At 36.0% G+C, this 21,889-nt stretch overlaps 1 protein-coding gene across 1 annotated transcript in view; it reads left to right on the forward strand.

Moving 5' to 3' along the window:
* nalf1b (NALCN channel auxiliary factor 1b) overlaps window positions 1–21,889 on the forward strand; it is a 94,219-nt gene that overhangs the window by 65,042 nt on the left and 7,288 nt on the right. Inside the window, exon 2 of the mRNA XM_028024309.1 lies at window positions 19,764–19,935. Coding sequence (XP_027880110.1) covers window positions 19,764–19,935 — 172 coding nt within the window. The remainder of the gene's footprint in view (window positions 1–19,763; window positions 19,936–21,889) is intronic.

Consider the following 21,889-nt stretch of genomic DNA (forward strand, 5'->3'; position numbering starts at 1 on the left):
TTGAACACAATCTTGGTGCACACTTTTGAAATTATTGTTTGTAAAAGTAATCGATTTATGATTTTTCTTCCACTTCATGATTATATGATACTTTGTGTTGATTTTTTATGACTGTTGCAATGTGAAAAAAATTCAAAACATTTAAGGAGTAGCTATACTTTTCCAAGATATAGAACATTGTAAGATTTGTGCATAATTCTCACCCTGCTAAAGGGTTTAATGTTTCCTGGCAATATCTCTGCAATCTCCTGATAAAGTGCTGATGTCTCAGACACATGTGGAGTGTATTTATGATCATGATATTTTTTCTGAAAGCTATTTTGTAAAATTCTGTATAAACACAATGCTTGTCCCCCTGCAGTTGGCCTCAAAGCTGTGAGGGGGCTGCTGCGCTTAACTCTGCTCCATGCTCTTCTGCTTGTACAAACTCATGTTATCTTCATGCAGAGCTGTAGATTATTCTGGCAGCAGCAATCAGATTAATAAGTAAACAACCAAGTAATTGGCCTCCATGAAAGATTCATATGATATGGGTGTTTACTACAAGGGTGCTCATCCTGGAATTTGAAGCATTAGCCACCCATGATTATGAGACATGTCATGACAAGCAGCATAACACTGCTTCACTTTTCATGTGTGTCTTTTTGCAAAACCTTAGCTTCCAACATTCCCCAGCTCCTCTCAGTATCCATGAATCACTGTTTTTTATTGCATTAATGAAATACTTCTGCACATTATTTTTTAATTAAAAAAAACAGACTCATTACTTAATTTCTACTGAAATCCACCTCAATATATTTGACTTTGCATAAATGACACATAGCAAATGAATTGTCATGCAGCACACGCGTCAGTAGGCATGGATGCCTGTGCTCCTGTGTCATCATGCTTTATTTTGACTTGCAACATCACAGAACACAAGCTGCATGCTAACCCAATCATTACGACATAAATGGGAACATCAGAATCTGGAATCTATCTGCAGTTTTGCACACAACAAAAAAGAGAGAATAGAGAGAGAAAGAAACTGAGAGAGAGAAAGAGATGGGTAGGTTGGGGGACTGGCCAATTTGTCTCCAGTCTGTCCTTCCTTCTCCTCTAATGTTTGCATTTCTCTCCTGTTTTCCGTCTTTCTTTCTTCCTCTGACAGTTAGAAGCATAGGGGCGGACATTGGCCTTGTTGAATATATCAGACACACACTTCCCCTTCCATATTTTTTTTTTTGACTAATTGGGAGCAGCAAGGCAGCTACAGCTCAGGCATGGCCCAGACGTTGTGACCCCATCTGATTCTGCCATTGCTTTCTAATTTCGTCCTGGATTTCAAACACTGGCTGGTGCTGGCCCACTTTTCTGTCCATGTGTCTGTGATAAAATACCACATGAAAGAAGCAGAAACCAAGGAGAAGCCAGGGGAAGAGCAAATGGATAAACCTCCACTTTTCAGTTCGCAGCAGCTGCAAGAATTCACTGTAATGGTGTGACCTTTTTACTGCTACACACACAAACATGACCTCATAGATAGTTTGTTCATATTCTTGAACACAAGGGGCTTCCTGTAATAAAGTACAGCTACCACAGATGTACAGCAGAGAGGTTAATGCATAGGTCACACTCAGAGTAACTGCACTTCATAAACTTAAGGCTTCACCATACGTGTTAGTAGGTTGACTGGTTTTGGTTTTGAATACCTGTAATAATTGCTTAATGTAATTATTAATACAATTAGTAATCTATATAAAAATTACTAGGAAGGGGCACCTAGATTATCGAGAAAATAGCCAATTATTTCAGTGTCAGTTGTTATTTATATTACCAGAAATATGTAATGACTAAGGAAATCAACCACAGAATGATCAATATTAACATCACAGTCCAGAATCAACATGTATGCTTAAAGATTAATGCCAATTAGCTTTAAATTAATTTAGGAATTCATAGCCCTTAGCCACATTTAGCTTAGTTGCTATTAGCTTCAAGAAAACAGGACATTTTAAAATGTTTTTAGGGCTATGTTTTGTAAAGAGAGAGGAAAACACTCATAAAAGAGATAAACTCAACCTTACCGGACCATTGATTGTTTAAACACTTAGAATAAAGTTTTAAGAGACCAAATTCTATTTTTAACTTCAGCTGCAGCATACATGGACTTCTCCATGTTAACATACACTGATATCTAGAGATGCACAGGTCAGATCTTTCCTGAGTAATACTGATATATAGTTTACTTTCAAGATTTCACTTGTTGAATCTAATTTTAACTTATTTAGATTTTCTTTTACTAAGGACTAAATCCTATGAAAGAAACTGCTAGAGGTTCTTGGATAGAGTTGATCATTTTGAATCCATTAGAAAATGAAAGAGTTACAAGGTTTTCTCTGCATCACTGCATGTGTACCTGACTTTTAAATGATGTTTATTAAAGTAAAAAAGTATATACTGTTAGTATATGCAGTCAGATTCTAGATTATTTTCATTCTAGTTGATTTGTTAAGTCATTATCGTCATCATTTATTCCTACAATTCCTATGATGCAGAACATTTTATTTTAATGCAGACAACCTGATTTAGGACTTATTATACATCAGCTTGGCTTTGGTCTGTAATGTTTTGAACAAGTGTAAGGTGGTTGGAATCATTCACTCTATAAATTAGTTATTCAAACTGTAACATTTGTAACACACCTTTTGGCTGTCCTTGTTTCTGTCACCTTCCTCTAGTCCCTCCTTGTCTGTTTCAATCAGTCAGACCTGTGCTGAATTATCTCTCCCCCATGTGGTTGTAACTTCTGTGAGTTTCCCCTAAGCCAATATGTCTTTGCTCATGTGACAAGAGGTCAAGCAATCTCTGGTTTTAACTTTAAAGCACTGGGGTATTTCTTTTTATTCTACATCTTTCTCTCAGACTGGGCATTATGAAATATCTCATTTTATATTTCACATCCTAACGTGTAAAAAGTCTATTATATCTTCAAACAGTGTGCTTCACTTCATAGTTTTGGACCATGCATTGGTCCAGACTTTTGCCTTTATGATAAGACTATGTGATGTGAAACTAGCCCCCCCAAACCCTCAATATTACAATCTTGTACTGTAAACTCATATTATATAGTAGATACCAAGTTAAATTTACTATAGGTTATGCTGTTCTTTATTCTTTTTACTGAAGAGTGTGTCTTACAAAATAACTATCTGATGTGAAATTTCTTTTACATATTTTGCTCTTTGCAGTAATTTCCACAAAAGTCAAGAGAAGCTCATTTTTAATTTATATATTTTCTCCAAAATCAGTTGGCAGTAACTAAGGTCAAAAGGAAGAAGAGAGGTGTCAATACAGATGTGCTGAAAAGTGATAATAAAATCTTTAAATAATCTTTATCTAGACAGCCTGATAACAATTGTAGGGAGTTCTTTTTTTTTGTATTTACACTTTATATCTTTTTATATATAAAGTGCCTGGGTTTTGGAGCTTATTGCTTTGTATTTTCTATGGTTTTCAACAGGACATGTTTGTATGCTTTGACAGCACTATTTATTTTTGCTTGTTTCAAAGTTTTAGTTTCGATTAACATTGCAGAGGAACACTGCAAAAGTCTTGTCTTGAAAACACACACACACACAAAAAAAACTTTCAGTAAAGACCTCGCAAAGGAATTCAGAGCTGCTTCATGATTTAGGTTATCATCTTCTATTTTGCAGGTTTTTACTAAAACGTACTTTGAAGCTGTTTGTCGGACTTCTATTGTTGGTATTTTTATTATCACAGATGTATTGTATCTATTAGGGTTTTTTGCCTCAGTTGTTCTTAGGTCAGACTTCAACATGCTAGACAAAAAATAACCCTTCCTTAGAAAATGGTCAAATTCTGATTTAAACCCCACATACAGCAATAGTGGACAAAGACAACATCTGCAGTAATGTCATTATTTCTACATAATCACTCTTTGTCAAGTATGTGGAGATACAACTTATCTGAAAACTACTTGAAAACACCAGTTTTTACACCAAACTGTGAGAAAGCAGAGCAGAGGCATTGGAAACACTTCATTTTTACATGTAAGGATGGACACAAATATGAGCATCTTTGACTTTTGCCCATTCATAATGAAAATAACATTGTGTAATTTTTTATAACAACCAATATGAAAACTAGGCCTGATTTGCTCTACAAGATTAGAACAGGATTACCTAATATGTTGGTGATTTTGAGTCAGCAGGCTAGCTCACCCTATGCTGTCTGTCACTTTAGCTAACCTCAGGTGGAGCCAGCTGGCTTCTGCACACTATCCATGTCTTTGTGATGTACTTTAGTCGCTGGCCTTGGGTTCACAGCTGACTGTGATTTGACTAGCCCAGACAAAACCTTCATTAACAATCACTTCTCAGTTCTCACTTCTTTCATCCTATAATTAAATAAGTAAATCATGGACATCAGTTGAATAATGAGAAATTGAGTTTAATCATGTGTGTTTGTCCTTTTTGTGTATTGTTGTGTCCTATCAGAGATGTCACTTCTTGTTTTTGCTGTCAAACATGAACCCTTGGCAACAAAATCTAAAGTTTTTTTATTTTTATTTGTACTGATAGTTTGCATGATTCCAACAATGGTATTGTGTCAAAAGTCTTGCTTAAATTGTGATCAAAAATCGCCTTTTAATATAATTGTTCTTCAATAGGAGTGATATGTCAAGCATACTATTTTGCTTGACATATTTAGTATTGGGTCACTTTCCATTTTATTCACATGAACGTGAGTGAGATCCCATTCCATTCCACAGGAAAAATTATGCATATTATATTAAGAACTCCTGAGTGTTGTTAATGCTACATATGAGCTTTGCAGCATGTTGTTAACCTGGTAAAGCTCTGCCCTCTAGTTCTCCTCACTGACTACATAATGATGCAACAAAAGCAGAAGGTGTTTTTTGCTAACTTTTTTCTAAAACCTCTCTGTTGAGGCTCAAAAACATTAGATTGATGTTTTTGCCTGGCACTTTCTGCCTGTATGATCACCATGCAGTCCTACCACCCACTTGTTTACAGGATGTGAAATGAGGTCAGAGGCTCATCATCATTTCTCATGTTTTGTTTTTTTATTAATTCACAACCATATCCCTAATTGATTGCTTATTTAGGAATTATTTTAAAAATGGTATGTTCAATATTATCACAGTTAAAGTTTGTAGAAAATTTCATCACGTAGAAAGAAAAAAAACAACTTTAATTTTCTTGGGGCAGCTATGGGAGTCCTGTGTCTGATGTTACGGGAGCTATAGCACCCCCTAGCGGAACCCTGGCGCTGTGATCGCTACCATTTTAGTAAAATATCACAAAGAATTGATATTGGAATGTTTATTCTTAATGAAATTTCATGACTGGACATATTGAACATGTATCGTCCTATCCTGTTACCTAATGCTTGTGAAGGCAGTCCACATGCTTGATGCTTGATTTTATACCCAGGCGGCCATGGAAATTATTAGAACATTTGGATTCAGTGATTTGGAAACAGTGAGAATAGTTTTTTGTATTACAGGTACATCTATAAAAAAATGAATAGTGTGAAAAAAAATTCTATCTCTTTTGTTACTCTTTTCATAAAGTGAAACTGATACAGTATATAGTGTCATTACATATAGAGTGTAATATTTTAAATCTTTACTTATTGTCATTTTAAAGATTGTGGCCTACTAGCAAGTAAATCCAAAACATTAGTGTCTCTGAAAATTACAAAAAGTATTAAGCTTCTTCATGATACTCACATTTTTTTAGATATATGAATGCATGTATTAAGGCTAAGAATGACCCCACAGTTTAGCAGGTTTTCACATCGATTGCAGCTTCTAAGTAATATTTCTTCTTTTATGGTATACAAAAAAAAATCGACAAAACAAAAAAGTAACATGACAAAAACAAAACTAAAACTAAATGTGTCAATAGGACTTTCTAAAGTAGTAAATGCAACCTGTTCTACTTACAGTGTGTATATTACAAATGTAATATGTGACTATGATTTTTGATAGGTTTTTTTGTCATATTTTAATAAGTAGGTGTGTATGCTGTTTGTGAGCTTGAAATTAAATAAATTAGGTAAATAGTTTGCTGGTAGTAATGAGTCATATATTTCCAGGTTATTCAGAAAAGAGTCACCTCTTCAGTAGCTAATCTAGCTAAGCCTTTGGCATGGACAGTACCTCAATAAATAGGTTACTAATCTCAGGGTGCCGGTTGCCATCTTTGGCATGCTGATGACATGGTAATGACCAGTCAGTAGCTATTCCGATTCCTGCAGCCGACAGCTCTTTATTACCCAAAGTTAGCTTATCAGTATCATTGGCTAGATCAGTGGCTGTCTATAGAAATAATGTAGCATGTGCCAGCATCTCATGAGTTTTAATTTTGTCCAGCAGCCCATATAATGACAATTATAGTAATTCCTTCCAATGAATACTTGCTTAGTGATGGATCTCAGTCATCAATCATTGCACATAGCTCAGGGTTGCATGTCTCCTTGTATTGTACTGACTATTTTCCATTATAGTCAGCAGTTTATTAAGTGTTCTTTCCTCTACCACTGTCACCAGAGTACCCAGCTTCATGCTGACCACAGGGCCGATCCTCCAGATCAGTTTATCCAACTTGGGTGTGATATACTGTCCCCCCTGCACACCAGAATGTAGAAGAGGGCACCAGCTACTGCAGACTGGTAGAACATCCACAGAAGCTTTCTGCAGATGCTGTAGCATAGCAGCCTCCTCAGGAAGTATAGTCTTCTTTGGGCCTTTCTATACACGTAATATGTGTTGTGTGTCTAGTCCAGTGAATGTGATATAACTCAGAGTGATTACAGAAATCTAAGGTGTATAAGATGAAGAGGAGTAAGAGGAGCTCGGTTCCCTACAGTGCTCCTGTGTTGCTGAGCAAAGTGTCAGACTTGATGTCCTTCACCTTGCGGTACTGTGGTCTGTCGGTGAGGTAGCTGAAGATCCAAGCCACCAGGCAGGGGTTCACATAGATCCTGGTCAGTTTTTACTGGAGCAGAGAGGGCTGGATTGGGTTAGAAGTGTAAAAAGTGCTCATATGCATTTTATCTATAGTTTATAAACTTTACGCCATATCAAACTCTGTCAAGGCCACAAGAAGATTCTAGATTTATATGTTTTCTGAGTCCAATTCAGTCCATGTATTTCCTTCGCTTTTTTTCTTCCTTGTCAAAATGAGTTGAAGAGGTCTAACTTTAGACTTTTGATAAATGTCCAAAACAGAAATGTGAACACATTTGTATCCTGTATATCTATGACCAATTTAAACATTGTTTCGATTAATTTACACAAATACTCATTATTTATTTCTATTCTTTGTCAATTTCTTAGGTACACCTGTGACTTAATTCACAGCTCTGCCAGCCACCTGGCAGGAACCCAATGCATTTTGGCATTTTGACATGGTGAAGATGACTTGCTGATTTTCAAAGCAATCATGATTGTTTGTGGCTCAGAGGCCAATCCCAGCATTAAAAAAAAAAAAAAAAATATATATATATATATATATATATATATATATATATATATATATATATATATATATTTGATGCAGTTTTCATGCACAACTGTCTTTAGACAATTCAAAGTATGGTCTGAAAATAACAAATATCCAATGAGTGGCAGGTGTGTTAACAAAAACACTCCATTGCTGTCAGACTTCAGAGGAGAACAAACAGACTGAACAAGGTATGTGGGCCATCTCTGGACACATAACATGTCGAGCCTTAAAGTGGATGGGCTACAGCGGCAGAAGACCACACTGGGTATGTCTGATGTTAGCTAAGACCAGGTAATTGATTGAAAATTTAACTGCAATTGGTTGGCAAATTGTTGTCAAGTAGGAAGAGTCTATTCAGTTTGTATAATCTAGGTAGTATGGTGAAAACTTGGAACAAACAACATGACAGCATGGATCTATACTTCTTTGTTTCAGTCGTTCAGGGTGGTAGTGGTGAACGTGAACATGAAGCTGTCAATGGGTTCACTGTGATGCAAAGGCCTTCACAGTAAGCAGAGCTCAACCCAAAAGAGGAGAACAGGAGATTCATGTGCAGCCAACAAATCTGCAGCAGTTAAGTGATGACATGGACCAAAATCAGTATTTGAATCTATACCGCAACGAATTAAGGTAGTTCTGAAGACAAAAGGCTTTCTGACCCACTACTACAGCAGATGTTGCCAGTGAGTGTACGTCAGATGAAACCAACTTAGTGAAACACTGTAAAAAATCTGAAGGTGAGTGTGTACTGTATATATGTTCTGTCCCAGCTGGAAGCCTAGCACCAGCCCTCTCTTTGAAGTCATTTTTCATCCAGCTGCTGTAGTGCACACTGCCGAGGGACGCAACAGGGTAGGGTAAGTGTAGAGGGTGGGACGGATATCAGGTTGAAAGATTGCTGCACTGTGAAAAGAGACACATTTTTATGTCACACAGAGCTCTAATAGCCAACATTTGGTTGTTTGGACTGCTTACATTATTTAAGAGGTGCGGTGACTGTGTGTGCAGTGGTGGGATCCGACACAGGCAGAGAAACTTCATAAATAAGCCACAGGAACAGACAGTTGAAGAACTTGCTTCTGCATGTATGGTCTGGTGGATCCAGCAGCAGCCTGGGTAACTGCAGTGGGTGTTGATTCATCACTCACACAAGGCCCATCTTGCTGATAATTATCTTTGTCAAATTAATTACAAGAGTAAGTGTCAGCATGACAATGCCGATAAATTACACTCAGATGACCTTGACTAATCAACAGGATGAGCTTTTGGGCAAATGCCGGGTGCATATGGATGCTCCCCTTGTAGAAAATGTCATCTTTAATGCTCATCTTTTTTCATGCTCATATTTATAATTCTTTCTGCCTGACTTCACCACTTTTTATTCCAATCTTATTTAATAAAAAAAGTTTTAAAAGCAAAGATGTCCATCTAAAGTACGTGTTTTCTACCGTGTGTAATGATTAATTTTTGAAAATTTGATCAATTCTGTTACGTTTTTACTTGCACTATTATGTGTTTTAAAAAATGCACCTTTCACAATGAATGGCAATAGCTTAAACAATTATCGTTCTTTCTTTTTCTTGCTTGTCTTCAGAACAAGAGGTGAATTGTCAAACAATATACAGCAGAAATTGTATTTTCTAAATTGGTTATTTTTGTTAAGTGGCAATAAAGATGCTAGCCTCAAAGTATTTTTCTCCTAAATACAAATAAAATAGACAATGATATTATGGAAGACACCAAATCCACATTGACTGAACTTGAAAATAGGCAGTAAAAGCACTTCTGGCCTCTTTCATTCTAGGGTTCCTCTGTGCCGTCCATGAAGGAAGGACTTCCTGGGTAGGAAGTCATATAATCATTTAAAAAAACACTCAAAGTGCTAGAAAAACTAGATAAGTATTATTTTTGTTTCATACACATTAGAAACAAAAAGACACCACACAAAAAAGGAAACCACAGTCAGCATATGCCTTTAATTGCAACCTTTGTTCAAAAATCAGTACTATTTCAGACATTATTCATGTTTGCAAAGTGTGGTGGGAGTACAATGACACTCCAGACTTGAGACATGCTGATAGCAGGCTCTGACCACCTCAGTAGCTTAGAGGGTAACACAATCTTGGAGGAGGAGAGCACCTCCAGCATGCATGGAGGGAATTCATTGTTTCATAATTAATTCATATCCTGTCATGTCCATATCTTTCATTCATTAATTTTTCATGTAACACCCTGTTCTGCTGCTATCTTGCCATCTAGAGCACATAATGCTTGCTGCATTGTGCCTGTTACACTACTCTACAATATTCCATATCTGACTTTAAAAAACTGGCATAAATTATATATTTTTTTAAATTTTGCAAAAATGATTCAGTTTATTTGTAAATAACTTACATTTAATAGATGTTTGTAGGAAGTATGCATTTTAGTTATTCACATATTCCAAATCTAAGATAAAGTCTGAGCACTTTATTTTTGATTGGATAGTTACTGGACTTTCCTCACGGCTGCTCGTGAACTTTTACAGGGCGATGATCGAGAGCATCCTCTGCCTCAACATGACTGTGTGGTATGGTAGCTGCACAGCACTGGAGAGGAAACAACTGACACGGGTGGTGAGAACAGCACAAGGCATTGTGGGATGCCCCCTCCCAGACCTGGACTCCATTTACACAGACCGGGTCAAGAAGAGAGCTGGATACATAGCGATGGATTCCAGCCACCCGGGCCACAGACTGTTTGTGCCGCTGCCATCAGGCAAGCGGTTCAGGAATATACGGACTACAACAAACAGACTGAGAAACAGTTTCTTCCCCACAGCCGTCAGAGCCATTACTCCCTGCCGCCCCCCCCTCCCACACATATCATAACCTCACAGTCACACATACATATCCCCCACCCCCACACAGCCATATTGTTCTGGACTTTGCACTGTCACATTATCTGTACTTTGCCATAATTGGACCTGCTGCTACTTCTTTGGTGTGGTTGAGTGCCTTTAGTTCCTTTAGTTAATTTAGTTGTATATATTGTTATTATTATTATTGTGTGTTTGCTTATTTATACTGTATATATTTGACCTTTTGCACGGGAGCTGCAATGGAAATTTCGTTGAATTCTGTTCAATGACAATAAATGCTATCTCTCTCTCTCTCTTACTTTGTTAATAGGTCACAAAATATGATACAGTGAATATACAACAACACTATATAAGACAAGCAGGTCCAATCCATAAAAATCTGTGCTGAAATCAAATCAGACCAAATATATTTAATTTATCTTTGCAGAAATTTCTCACAGTGGAGGGGAACAGCTTCCCTTTATTAGGAGGAAACTTGAGCAGAACAGCGCTTTGTAACAGCAGCCATCTGCTGTGCCAGTGCGCACTTTTTATTAGAAAGATGAAGAATGAGAATACACTAACCAATATAACCATATCAGTTCATTCATAAATGAAACAGAGTGCCGGTAACCCTTTCCATGGAAAGATAAATTACTTAATGGCATAAGAGATTCACCAATAGCTTTGTCCAGGATACAAAATACAGCTACTGACAGAAGTATTCAACCAGGAGTACTTTCTGAGTTAACATGAGAGTGAAATGTCTAAACATTTTTGCTTTGACAAAGTAGCTGTTTGTGGTGGATTATATTTCACTTAGACGTCTTCTCTTCTGTTCAGTTAAGTATACATTCTCAATTTAATAGCCTCACTTAGCATGTCACTGTCGTAAATATCTCTGCTGTGTGGTAATTACATTAGCATGGCTTTTGTTTATCAAATTAGCAGCCTATATAAAGAGAAAGGGGTTGGTGTTAAGCTGCTGTTGATTGAATATGTCTTTCATGTATGGTTTGTACAGCTGTTTTTGTTCTGCATGGGTCATAAACAGCAAGGGTCTCCTGCACTTGTAACATTAATAGAAATAAATAGTCACCTCATGTTGAGTTGTATTAGTGTTTGCTTTTTGCTGGTTTTACCTTAAACACTGCAGCCTGATGTTTTTGGAGTCTGCTGAAGTTATATTTTCTCGCTGGCTTCTCAAGCCACCTTGGCTGAATCTGCATGTCTATTTCATGTCTGTCTTATTGCTGAGACCATTAGCTACGTTACATTTTCTCTAAATAACTGCTGTTGACATGGCTTCTATGCTTGCCAGGTACTGGCGCCTCGGGCTAGTCATTAAAAGCACATGCAGTGATTCAGTCTACACACATAGAAATGCACATTGCACATCGGACTGTTAAATGCTGCCTGCTCTGCTAGGATTGTAGTAAATATACTACACTCATTACAAATGCTCTTTCTGTTTACTACATGGTCAATCACATCCATTCGTTGGTGCAGTATTTAATCATGCATACTGGTTTGTTTCTGTCTGTGAGCGATGTTTTCTCTGCCTATATTTGCTACAATTTTTTTTCCGCATTTGAATGGAAATTACCATGGAAGTGTTATGAAATGATGCTACAATAACAAAGGCTAGAATCTGAGTTTTGTCTGCAAATAACCTCCATTTGACCTCATATAAATGACTCCTTTATTGCTTCAATTTATTATTCGTTTCATCTAGTGTAGTAATGAAACTACTGAATGATGATCTGAGCTTTACTGGACAGGATGATTTTTCCATCTGTGCACATGATTAAAATATTCAGTACTTTTCGGTTATTTTCAAAATTGTCTTTTTTTTCTTATGTACCTGTAAAAATGCTTCTTTCATAGCTTACTTCCATTGTTCTACTTTTCGCTATTTATGGGTATTTCAGGATATTAATCAATTTATTGATATTCAGTAAACATCTATGTTGCATATTAGCAGGTATCAACTTCCTTGTTACAAGTTAAGTGTATATGTTGTCTGTGTTGGAACGTCGGCAGGCCATATCGAGAGTTTTTGTGTGGTTATTTTTGTTGCCTTGTTATAATACAAGACAAGGCAAAGCATTGGTCAATAAATGACACATTCACAAAGAAATCCCAGACTTTACAGAGAACATAGGATCATATTATCAATCACAGTTTGTGAAGTTAAAACCTACTTCGCTACATGAAGTCACATGCTGACAGCAAACAAAAAGTGCTTTGCTAGGCAATTTTGTGAGATGTTGGTAGATCCCAGCACTCACATCTTCAATTATTGAACACTCACTGAACCGACCACCCTCTGCACCACTCAACACACACATCCGCACAGTGTTTTTCTACTGCTCTTTCCTTCTCACTGTTGCAGCCAATATGTTTTTGGTCAGGGTCATGCTCACCTCAGTTTCAAATCCTTCTCCAATTATGGTTTGCTTATTAAATTATTTGTTCGATCATTCCTCTGCCTGGTCTGCATTGTGGTTCCTTTTAGCAGCTAATTGAAAAAAATCTTATCTTTTAAGATCATAGCTATGTGATTGGATATGAGGACTTAGTGTGGCAGGAGGTTATGTTTTATAATAAACTGAAATCCTGAATTCCTCCTTAGTTCACACATAGCTAGAACAAATGACAGGTTTTAGAAAAGAAAAAAAAAAAAAACTTCAGGTAATTTCCAATCCCTTTGTAAAGTGATACTCCGTTTCATAATTTTACTATCCCAAAATTCCCTGTCTTTTTTCCTAGATTCAGAAGCTTTGTTAATTGTTTAATAGATTGCTGCAATGGATTTATATTTGTCATTTTAAACATGTTCAGAAAACATGTGATTTTATTAAAAACTGAAGTGTCATCTTTGCAGGCGGTCCCTTCAGCGGTTCTTTACAAGAGATGTTTCTTTCAATAATTTCTGATCCTAACACAAGAGAAACTGATCTTCCTTTCCTAATGTCTCATTGAGGTTAAAGCAACATGACGACTCAGGGGGCAAATCAATTATGCAAGCATGCTTTTTGTTCCTTGTTTAGATTTTTCACACTAATTGTTATTGTGAAATAATTCTGGGCCTCTTTTGGTGTGAATTTATTTCAGTCTATTTTAGAAAAGTGAATAGAAGTTGGGGCCTAATTAAAAAGCTTAAATGTAGTGAACATATTTGTTTATACTAAAGAGATGACTTCCTTGACCCTGTGCATTTTTGTGTGTGGTTGTCATGCACTGCGCCATAGGTTAAAAAGGAATTACCTTCTGGTATTCTGCGCCCTTCCTGCTTCTCTGTCAGCAGTTTAAGCCGCAAGTCCAGATAAAACATCGAAGACAAGGCAATGACAAGACAGCGCCATCCAGGGCCACTTAAAGCCAATAGTACAGGGCAGAATATAAGGCCTTCCATCAGCTACAATGATATTAGCCTAATTGTAATGAAATAATCTAATTCAGGAGCCAGCTGGGCTCACCTCTGCAGGTCACCAACATGTGAGCACAGCAGTGGAGAGCAAGGGGAAAGAGTATGTTGTGGCAGCATTTTGTAGCATGGAATTTTCCGATAACCAAACTGATATGCAGTATGAGAGATAGATTAGAATACCAACACAATTTTATTACAGAGAAATCTCATCTCTCCTTTGGAGGGTTTTTACCACAAGAAAGAAGTAAGTCAGATATTTTGTGGTGGAATGTCAGATACCTCCATGATACACACTTCTATATGTCTAAGTTAGCTTTATAAGACTTTGACATAGAGGAACATGTTTTCAGAAGGATTTGGATTCCCTGTAGTAAATTAGCTTTGCTCATCTACAACCAAATCTAATATGCATTTTCTTACAGTGACATAAAGTGTTCCATATTCTTAGCAAATTTATACAATTTTGCTCTTTTTTTTTTACATCGGCAAACAAAATTCTAATGTCAAGAAACATTAACGTGAGCAAATACAAAATTCTGACTTGCTTTCCTCTGCAAAATTGTTCTACTTAATCCAGACTGGAGAATTTTTAAAAAAGGCTTTCTGTGAAATGTCTATGTGCCTCAAAACAAATTAGCAGCAGCTTCTAAGTTTAGATTTCTTTTTCATGTTACCATTAAGCAAAAATTTTCAGTAAGTCACAGACTTAAAGTTTGACAAAATGCACAAATTCCTCTATTACAAGGTGTGTGTAGGATATTTGTTAATCTTAATGATTAACGGCAATTGTTAGCTTTGTATTAATGGCCACATGGTTATCCCTTAAAGTTAAACTGGTAAAAAAATAACTTAACCCCTGGCATTTTATTATTTTATTATTCTTTACAAAAAAAGTTTTGGGTTCTTTAAAATAGCAAGTCCTGTTTAATTTATTGTGGACTTAAAAAGTATTAACACATCTCTAGTTTGAGTGATCATAAGTGCAAACTAGCATTTTTGAAAAGTGGACAAAGTATGAAGCTTTGGAAAAAATTAACAGCATTTAAATAACTTATTTTACATGTTAGAATGTTTTTTGATAATATAAATATGTTTAAGGTTCATGTGTTAAGTTAATTTAGATTTTAGGATATTGAATCAAATCCAAAGCATAATTTGCAGCAACCCGACAGGCTGTCCAGACAGATTGGATCAGATATAAGTCTCTCTTCAGAGACTTAAAACTTAACTAAGACTTTAAAGAATTTGGAGATGTCTTGAAGTAAGAAAACATTTCTTCAGAAAATATCCTCTTTACACTAATTTCTAAGCCTATGATTTGTTAAATTAACATTGTTTTGCATCTTGCAAAAAATAAGAAAATTAAATTAGAGGATTTTTATGAATCGTATTTTTTTTTATCTGAAGGATCAAAAGGCTGTTTTCTTTTTCAGAAAGCCCTGCTACCATTTGGCAGATGAAATGAGGCCTTTACATCAAACAATCTTATGTCACACGCTGACATTTATTCCTGATTTTTATGGCTTTGTTTAAATGTGAGGTTTGTCTCAGTTCTGATCTGCTTCACTTTGTTTGATTTTGATGCTTTTTGAACTCGGTTCTTCTCGATCTGCCTTCATGCTTACCTGTTGTTTTGAAATACTTCCCATATAAAATATAAAAAAAATTATTTTGTACTTTTACAACATTATGTTAGAGGAAGTACAGAATGAACAGGAGAAAAAGACAGGAAAATGAGCATGTGTAATAAGGGGAATAATCTGGCATTAGTGATTGGCTAAGAGAAACCAAATCAGGATATGAAACAAGAGCCCTATTTACAACAAATAAATACATTATTCCCCAAAGTCTGCATTTTATATGGCGCATTCGCAAGGGATAACCAAATACTGAGATTTTGCTGAAATTTACAAACATCTCCTGGATATGATGTTAACATGCTATTTCGCGTCGACTCGTTGAATGATGTGAGTTGATGTTCCATAGCTTGGTGATTTGTTACTTATTCAAACAGAAGAAAACGATTCTTACAACACAGTGCAATGCATGACGTTAGCCGCCATTTGCATTTGATTTTGCTCCTTATGTTCAACCTGTTTGTGTCAAACAGGTTTTGCTGCGGGTCAAAAGGGTTTCAATGCACTCCAATGGAGCCTCCATTTTTAGCTAAAAGCAAGTAAAAATGCACCCAAGAAAACAAAAACTGCCTAATTGCGTTTCTGATTTTGCCTATTTCTGTCCAAATAACAGAGATTCACATTGGATTAGTATTATCACAGGGCCTCAGAGTTCAGCAATATGGCTAAAGTTTAATTCACTGTATTATTTTAATCCTCCCTCGGTTTTAGCGTGATGCTCAAGAGGAGCGTGGACAATATCACAGTCAGACAGCAACTTGGAAAAAGCGCACACAGGGTCAATGTTACTTTGCCAGACTGTACACAGAGTAAATAACTTCTAGGCTCTAAATGACCCCATGTCTTAAAACTGTGAGAGGGTTGATTATTAAGGTTGTATTGGACTGCATGTGAATCTAAATTACACTGTGTGATTAAATGTAGACTGCATTAGAATAAATAGTACTGATCTGAAATTAATTACGGATTCAGATGGATGTGAATTTAGACAGGCAAGAAGATCCTGGGTTTCAATCAAGTCGTGGGCCTCTCAGGAAGAAGTTTGATTGGTCTCAGGAGCATGTGTGGATTTTTCTGTCTATCTGACATGAACACCATGCCCTCAAGTTTGTTTTCCTGAGATTCTTCTGAATAATGAAATGATACTGAATACTAAAGAGAAGTTCTCCTTGACTCTCGATCTGGTTAACTTGACATTGTACTGTTCACTGTTGACCCCAGTCGTTCACACAAAACAAAGACTCTGAGCTCTTGCCATGAATAGATCTCAGTTCTTTAAACACAAAATGCAGAAGATATTGCCACAGAGTAAAGTTAATTATAAAAATAAGGCTGGTGTTACAAAGTTATACCTTAAAAAGCACTAGATCTTTGTGAAGTCACCATTTAAATGAAAGACTACTTATTCTAACATTAGACATTATTTTACAGCTTATTGAGTGATTGTATTTGTGTTTACCTCTTTATGTTGATTTCTTGGTATTGTCATATTTTTGTTGAATAGGTTTAACTCTTTTTCTAAGATTGACTCTGAGTTGCCTCAGATTTCCCTGGGATATAAGATAAACTAAATGTAATTAAAACTGAAGCACTGACATGAACGTACACATTTTTATCTGAGTGGATATTCAACCTCACAAGGATAGCAAAATGCATGCTAATGTGATAGAGGGTCTATGTTCAGTTGTGCTGTTTTGCATGTTATAAATGACTCCCAGCAGGTGCCAGCTTGCCTTTCAGTCCTCCAAGGACTTCTTGAAAATTATTGGTTAATTGCTGCAAATGATAATACCACACAATGAGGAGAGCACCTAATCACATGCTTAAGAATAAGGCACTAACCAAAAATAATTTGTCTCTTCTTCATCATTTGCAGAGGATCATAAGCTAATGCATTTTGATGTTATTTGCATGGCTGGATTAAAAGGCCAGCTTTTTTTTTTTATTTGTTTTTTTTTTCATTTGTGAGCACAAAGTTTCTGGGTCTAAGCACAAACTCACTGTATACTTTACTGAGTACACCTTGATATTATAAGGTCAGACAAACTTTAACTTAACGGCATTGGAGCATCATGCATTTATTGTAGATTTGCCAGTTTCACCATATGCCAGATGTGGTGTAACTGTGGAGGGCACTGGTGTAAAACCCATGGTTGTATTCAAGAAGCCAACCTAAAATATTGTGCATTTTCCACGTATGATGGGTACAAAAGTTGTAAATGTCTGCCTACAAAGAAAAAACAAAGATAGTAATGAAAGGATACACATCGCCGCAATTTAGTTTACACTGCTAATTTTCTAACTTTATGCAGTGGACAGCTGTGCTTTAAAGCTATTCTTTGCTTGTACATTAAAGGAAAATAAATTAAAGTGGGAATATTTTTTTATGTGCTATTTGTGTCCTGCTTTGTTGCAGTGAAACATATATGTTTGTTCGCACAGTGAATCACAAGTCCAAGAAGCCCAGATGTTTGTTCACTGAATTGACTACCAAAACCAAAAATGTTTGTTTCATGTGGTTGAACCTAAAAGTTGAGCTAGTTTTTCTTAAGTTAAAATATAACATATATAATTTTATGTTTTGACACATTTTACTCAATGGTCTGAATGGAATAGTGGAATAAACTGACTAACTCTGTCATTCTGTGGATACCTAGCAGCAACCTTTTGAGTAACTGGTGCAGCAGCACTTTAAAGTTTGCCTCATAGCTGCTTAAAAAAACAAACAAACAAAAAAACAACGCAGAGGAGTGAAAACTGTGGATGAAACGCAAAAGGTTCACTCAGTTTGTAAGCATTTTTGATATTCACAACAAAAAACTAATCAATAACTATTGATGTTAACAAATAAAAAACATTTTTTTTAGTCAAACCGTCCATCCCTTAGAAATAATGAATATTTATTACAATGAAACAATCCAAACAAAATGTGTTTTATGAACACACTGATTAAACAGTGAAACAGCATGTAAAACACATTTTCCCAGTTGATATATCTTGAGCTACTACCAGATTACTACACCCAGATTAAGGTATACTGTTGGGAAGGAAACTCTGTACAAAGCCTACAGCATGATCCCCTGGGATCATTCCCATTGTGCTGGAAGGTCCCAGTGTGGCCTTTCAAGATGGGGTGAGATTTCTGACAGACAGATTATCTGGGGACAACAGGCAGCCACTTCTTTCATTCAAATTTTTATAGGAGCAGGTGCAGGAAGTGAATGCAGCATCATATAGAACCTGGCAATTGATGTACCCTTCTGTCCTGGCACACAGGGGAATAGTCCCTCTCCATGGAGTAAAAGAGAGAGCATTATGCCATCTCCCAAAAGACTGACGGGTCAGGTGGGACCAAAGCAATGTCATACACAACCTCTGGTTTTAGCCTGTGTTGCTAAAGGAGGAATTCCCCTTTTGGGAAATGTATTTGCTCGGGGGTGACAAAGCCTTTGTGGGTCGGTCCCTTGTTTTGCCCATGTTATGGAAAAGTCCTTGCCCTTAACTCTGTGTAAGTCTTGATCCACTCATACTGTTGCTGTGCAGGGCTGTGAAAAGAGTAAATGATACATACCTACCACCACTCACTTTCTGGTTTCAGGATAATTAGCTTTGGTTAAGACTGTCCTACAAATATTTCTGAATGCATGTCCATTTCAGGAAAACATCTGCAATGGTTCTAGGATAAATCTGTTGACCTCATTGACTTTAAACGCTTTGTTGGGTTCAGCCTTTGCATGTATGAGAGATTCTCTCAACTCAATATGGATAAAGCAAAACAAAAAATAAAGCGCATCTAGTTCATTTCATTGTTTTTTTTTACTGAGACCTTGCATATACGTTGTTTTTTTTTTTAGAAAAAAGAAAATTGTTGTGTTGTGTTTTTTAAATGCTTGATTTTTGTCTCAGGGTGCAGTTTTGCAGCAGTTGGCTTTTTCTATCAAGATTTTATAAAAGTGCTTCTTTATGTCATATTTTACTCAGAGTCACCACTGTATCGGCTCTAAAAATAGACGTTAGCCTTCTGAAATCTGTGCCGTGCACCTGGTGATACTGTGTTTCAGAGAGGATGTTGGGTAATACCTCAGTATTGACTGACAAACTGATGACTGCCCAGCAACAAGCACATTCATTAAACAGTGGATATTAGGATCAACAGGATAACTGCACAGCCTCGTGTGAATCAATAGCTGTAAAGGTCATGACGGTGTATGAACGTGGCATAAATGCGTATGCGTGTGCGTGTATGTGAGTATCATCCAAAAAAACATTTCCTAACTCATCAATATCCTCTCACCTCTCTGTCTTCCACCTAGATGGTTTATAAGCCCTGGCTGTGTTCTCAGTACTTCCAGACCACCCAGATACACTGCAGCAATCGAATCCCCTGTGGCCAGTACTGCCTGGAGGTTCAACAGCGTTGCCCCTTTGTCCTCCCTGACAATGATGATCTCATTCATGGAGGCAGCCCAAGTTTTGTATGCACAGGTAAAATTTACTTACCCCGTAATATGCAATTCAGTTTTTTTTTGGTCTTTTTTACCAATGTGCCTATTTTTGTTTGCAAATTTATTGTTGTGTCAAAACATGCAACTACAGTCTTTATAAAACACTTACATTTTGCTCTTGCTGTTTTTATGCAGCAGTTTGCCGAAGTACTAGCCTAGTGTTAGTATGTTTTGCACAGTTAAGGTCAGAATAATTACTTCCCCGGATTAAATCACAGAAAAAAGCTCTCTATTTTACGGAAGAGGATTAGGGCCACTGAAAAAAAAAAAATTATGGCCCAGAAAAAAAAAAAAAATCTCTGAATTTTCATGTAAAAAAAAAAAAAAAAAAAAAATTCAGTCCCGAAAAAAAAAAAAAAAAATTCAGTCCCGAAAAAAAAAAAAAAAAAAAATTCAGTCCCGAAAAAAAAAAAAAAAAATTCAGTGTCCCGAAAAAAAAAAAAAAAAAAAAAATTCAGTCCCGAAAAAAAAAAAAAAAAAAATTTCAGTGTCCAAAAAAAAAATAAAAAAATTCTCAGTGTCCCGAAAAAAAAAAAAAAAAAAAATTCTGTGTCCCAGAAAAAAGAAAAAAAAAAAAAAAAATTCAGAAACCACAATTCTGACTTTTTGCTAATAAAATGTTACTTTACCCAATACTTTCCTGGTATGGTTTTCAATATGTTGATTAAGCTCATTTTCCATTTGAGCAGGTCTAAAAGCTATAGTCTAAATGCATTAAAAGACAGTTATCCCTGATAATTGCTAAAAATATATAAACTGTTGCATTTGAAGGAAGTCACAAAAGCGCTCTAAAAATGTTCTCATGTTTTTTGGAATTTAGAAAATACAATTTTGCTAATTCTAACTAACTTAGAACAAGAAACGTTGGGGTGGTGCGGTGGAAAAGCACAACCCATGTATGGAGGCCTCAGTCCTGAATGTGGACATCACAGGTTCAAGCCCCGGACTGATGACCTGTGCTGTGTAGCTTCATTACTGGCTTTCCTGTCTGATCACTCTCAAAGGAAGAGCAAAAAAAACCTTAAAAAGTAGGAAAAGTTTTGTCTTATAACGTCAGACAGTGAGAAAAAAATTGCACATGACTTTTTTTATTATTATTTATTTTTTTATTATATATATTTTTTTACATTAATCAACTGCTCATAAATATCTGGTATCAACTCTACTATGCAAACTCTTGGTAAACAAAACAATGAAGTTCATTTGTATTTCACAAAGAACTGGTTTTCATGTGTTCAATTTATGACGTAATTCTTGCTGTACTGCCATTTTGTTCACATCTCAACCATACATTGTCAATATCTTTAGTTTAACAGAACAGCATTGTGTTTGAAAAAAAAATTTTATTTTTCATTAATCATAATGCATACCCATTTAAAAGGATTGATATTTGGTACATAACTGATTATCATAGAACAATAATTAACTTTGCATCAGCGTTGTTTCTTCAAATGACAGTGTGAAAGCAAAACAAACTATGGATTGGGAAATGAAAACATGTCAACAAAACTGTATGTTTTACTTTTATCAGCACAGTAACAGCTTGAAGACTAATGTCAGGTCAAATCAGAACTCTACAATAAAATTATGACAGCAATAAACTTTCATGTTCTAGCAGAATGATGTCGAAAATGTTATGTTTGCTTGCACACAATATGTCTTTAATTAAATGCAGTGCAGGAAGTCCTGTTTAGAGGGCACCTATCAGACATTGCAAAAACTATCAAATGGCATGATCGAGATAAACAGCAACACTTTTTAAATTATCTTTATGCGCACTGAAAGTTACGGAGCCCCCTGAATTTTTTTTTTTTTTTTTTTTTTGGGACACTGAAATTTTTTTTTTTTTTTTTTTTCGGGACACTGAAATTTTTTTTTTTTTTTTTTTTGGGGACACTGAATTATTTTTTTTTTTTTTTGGGACACTGAAATTT

This window comes from Xiphophorus couchianus, chromosome 7 (assembly GCF_001444195.1).
Source record: "Xiphophorus couchianus chromosome 7, X_couchianus-1.0, whole genome shotgun sequence".
Classification (NCBI taxonomy): Eukaryota; Metazoa; Chordata; class Actinopteri; order Cyprinodontiformes; family Poeciliidae; genus Xiphophorus; species Xiphophorus couchianus.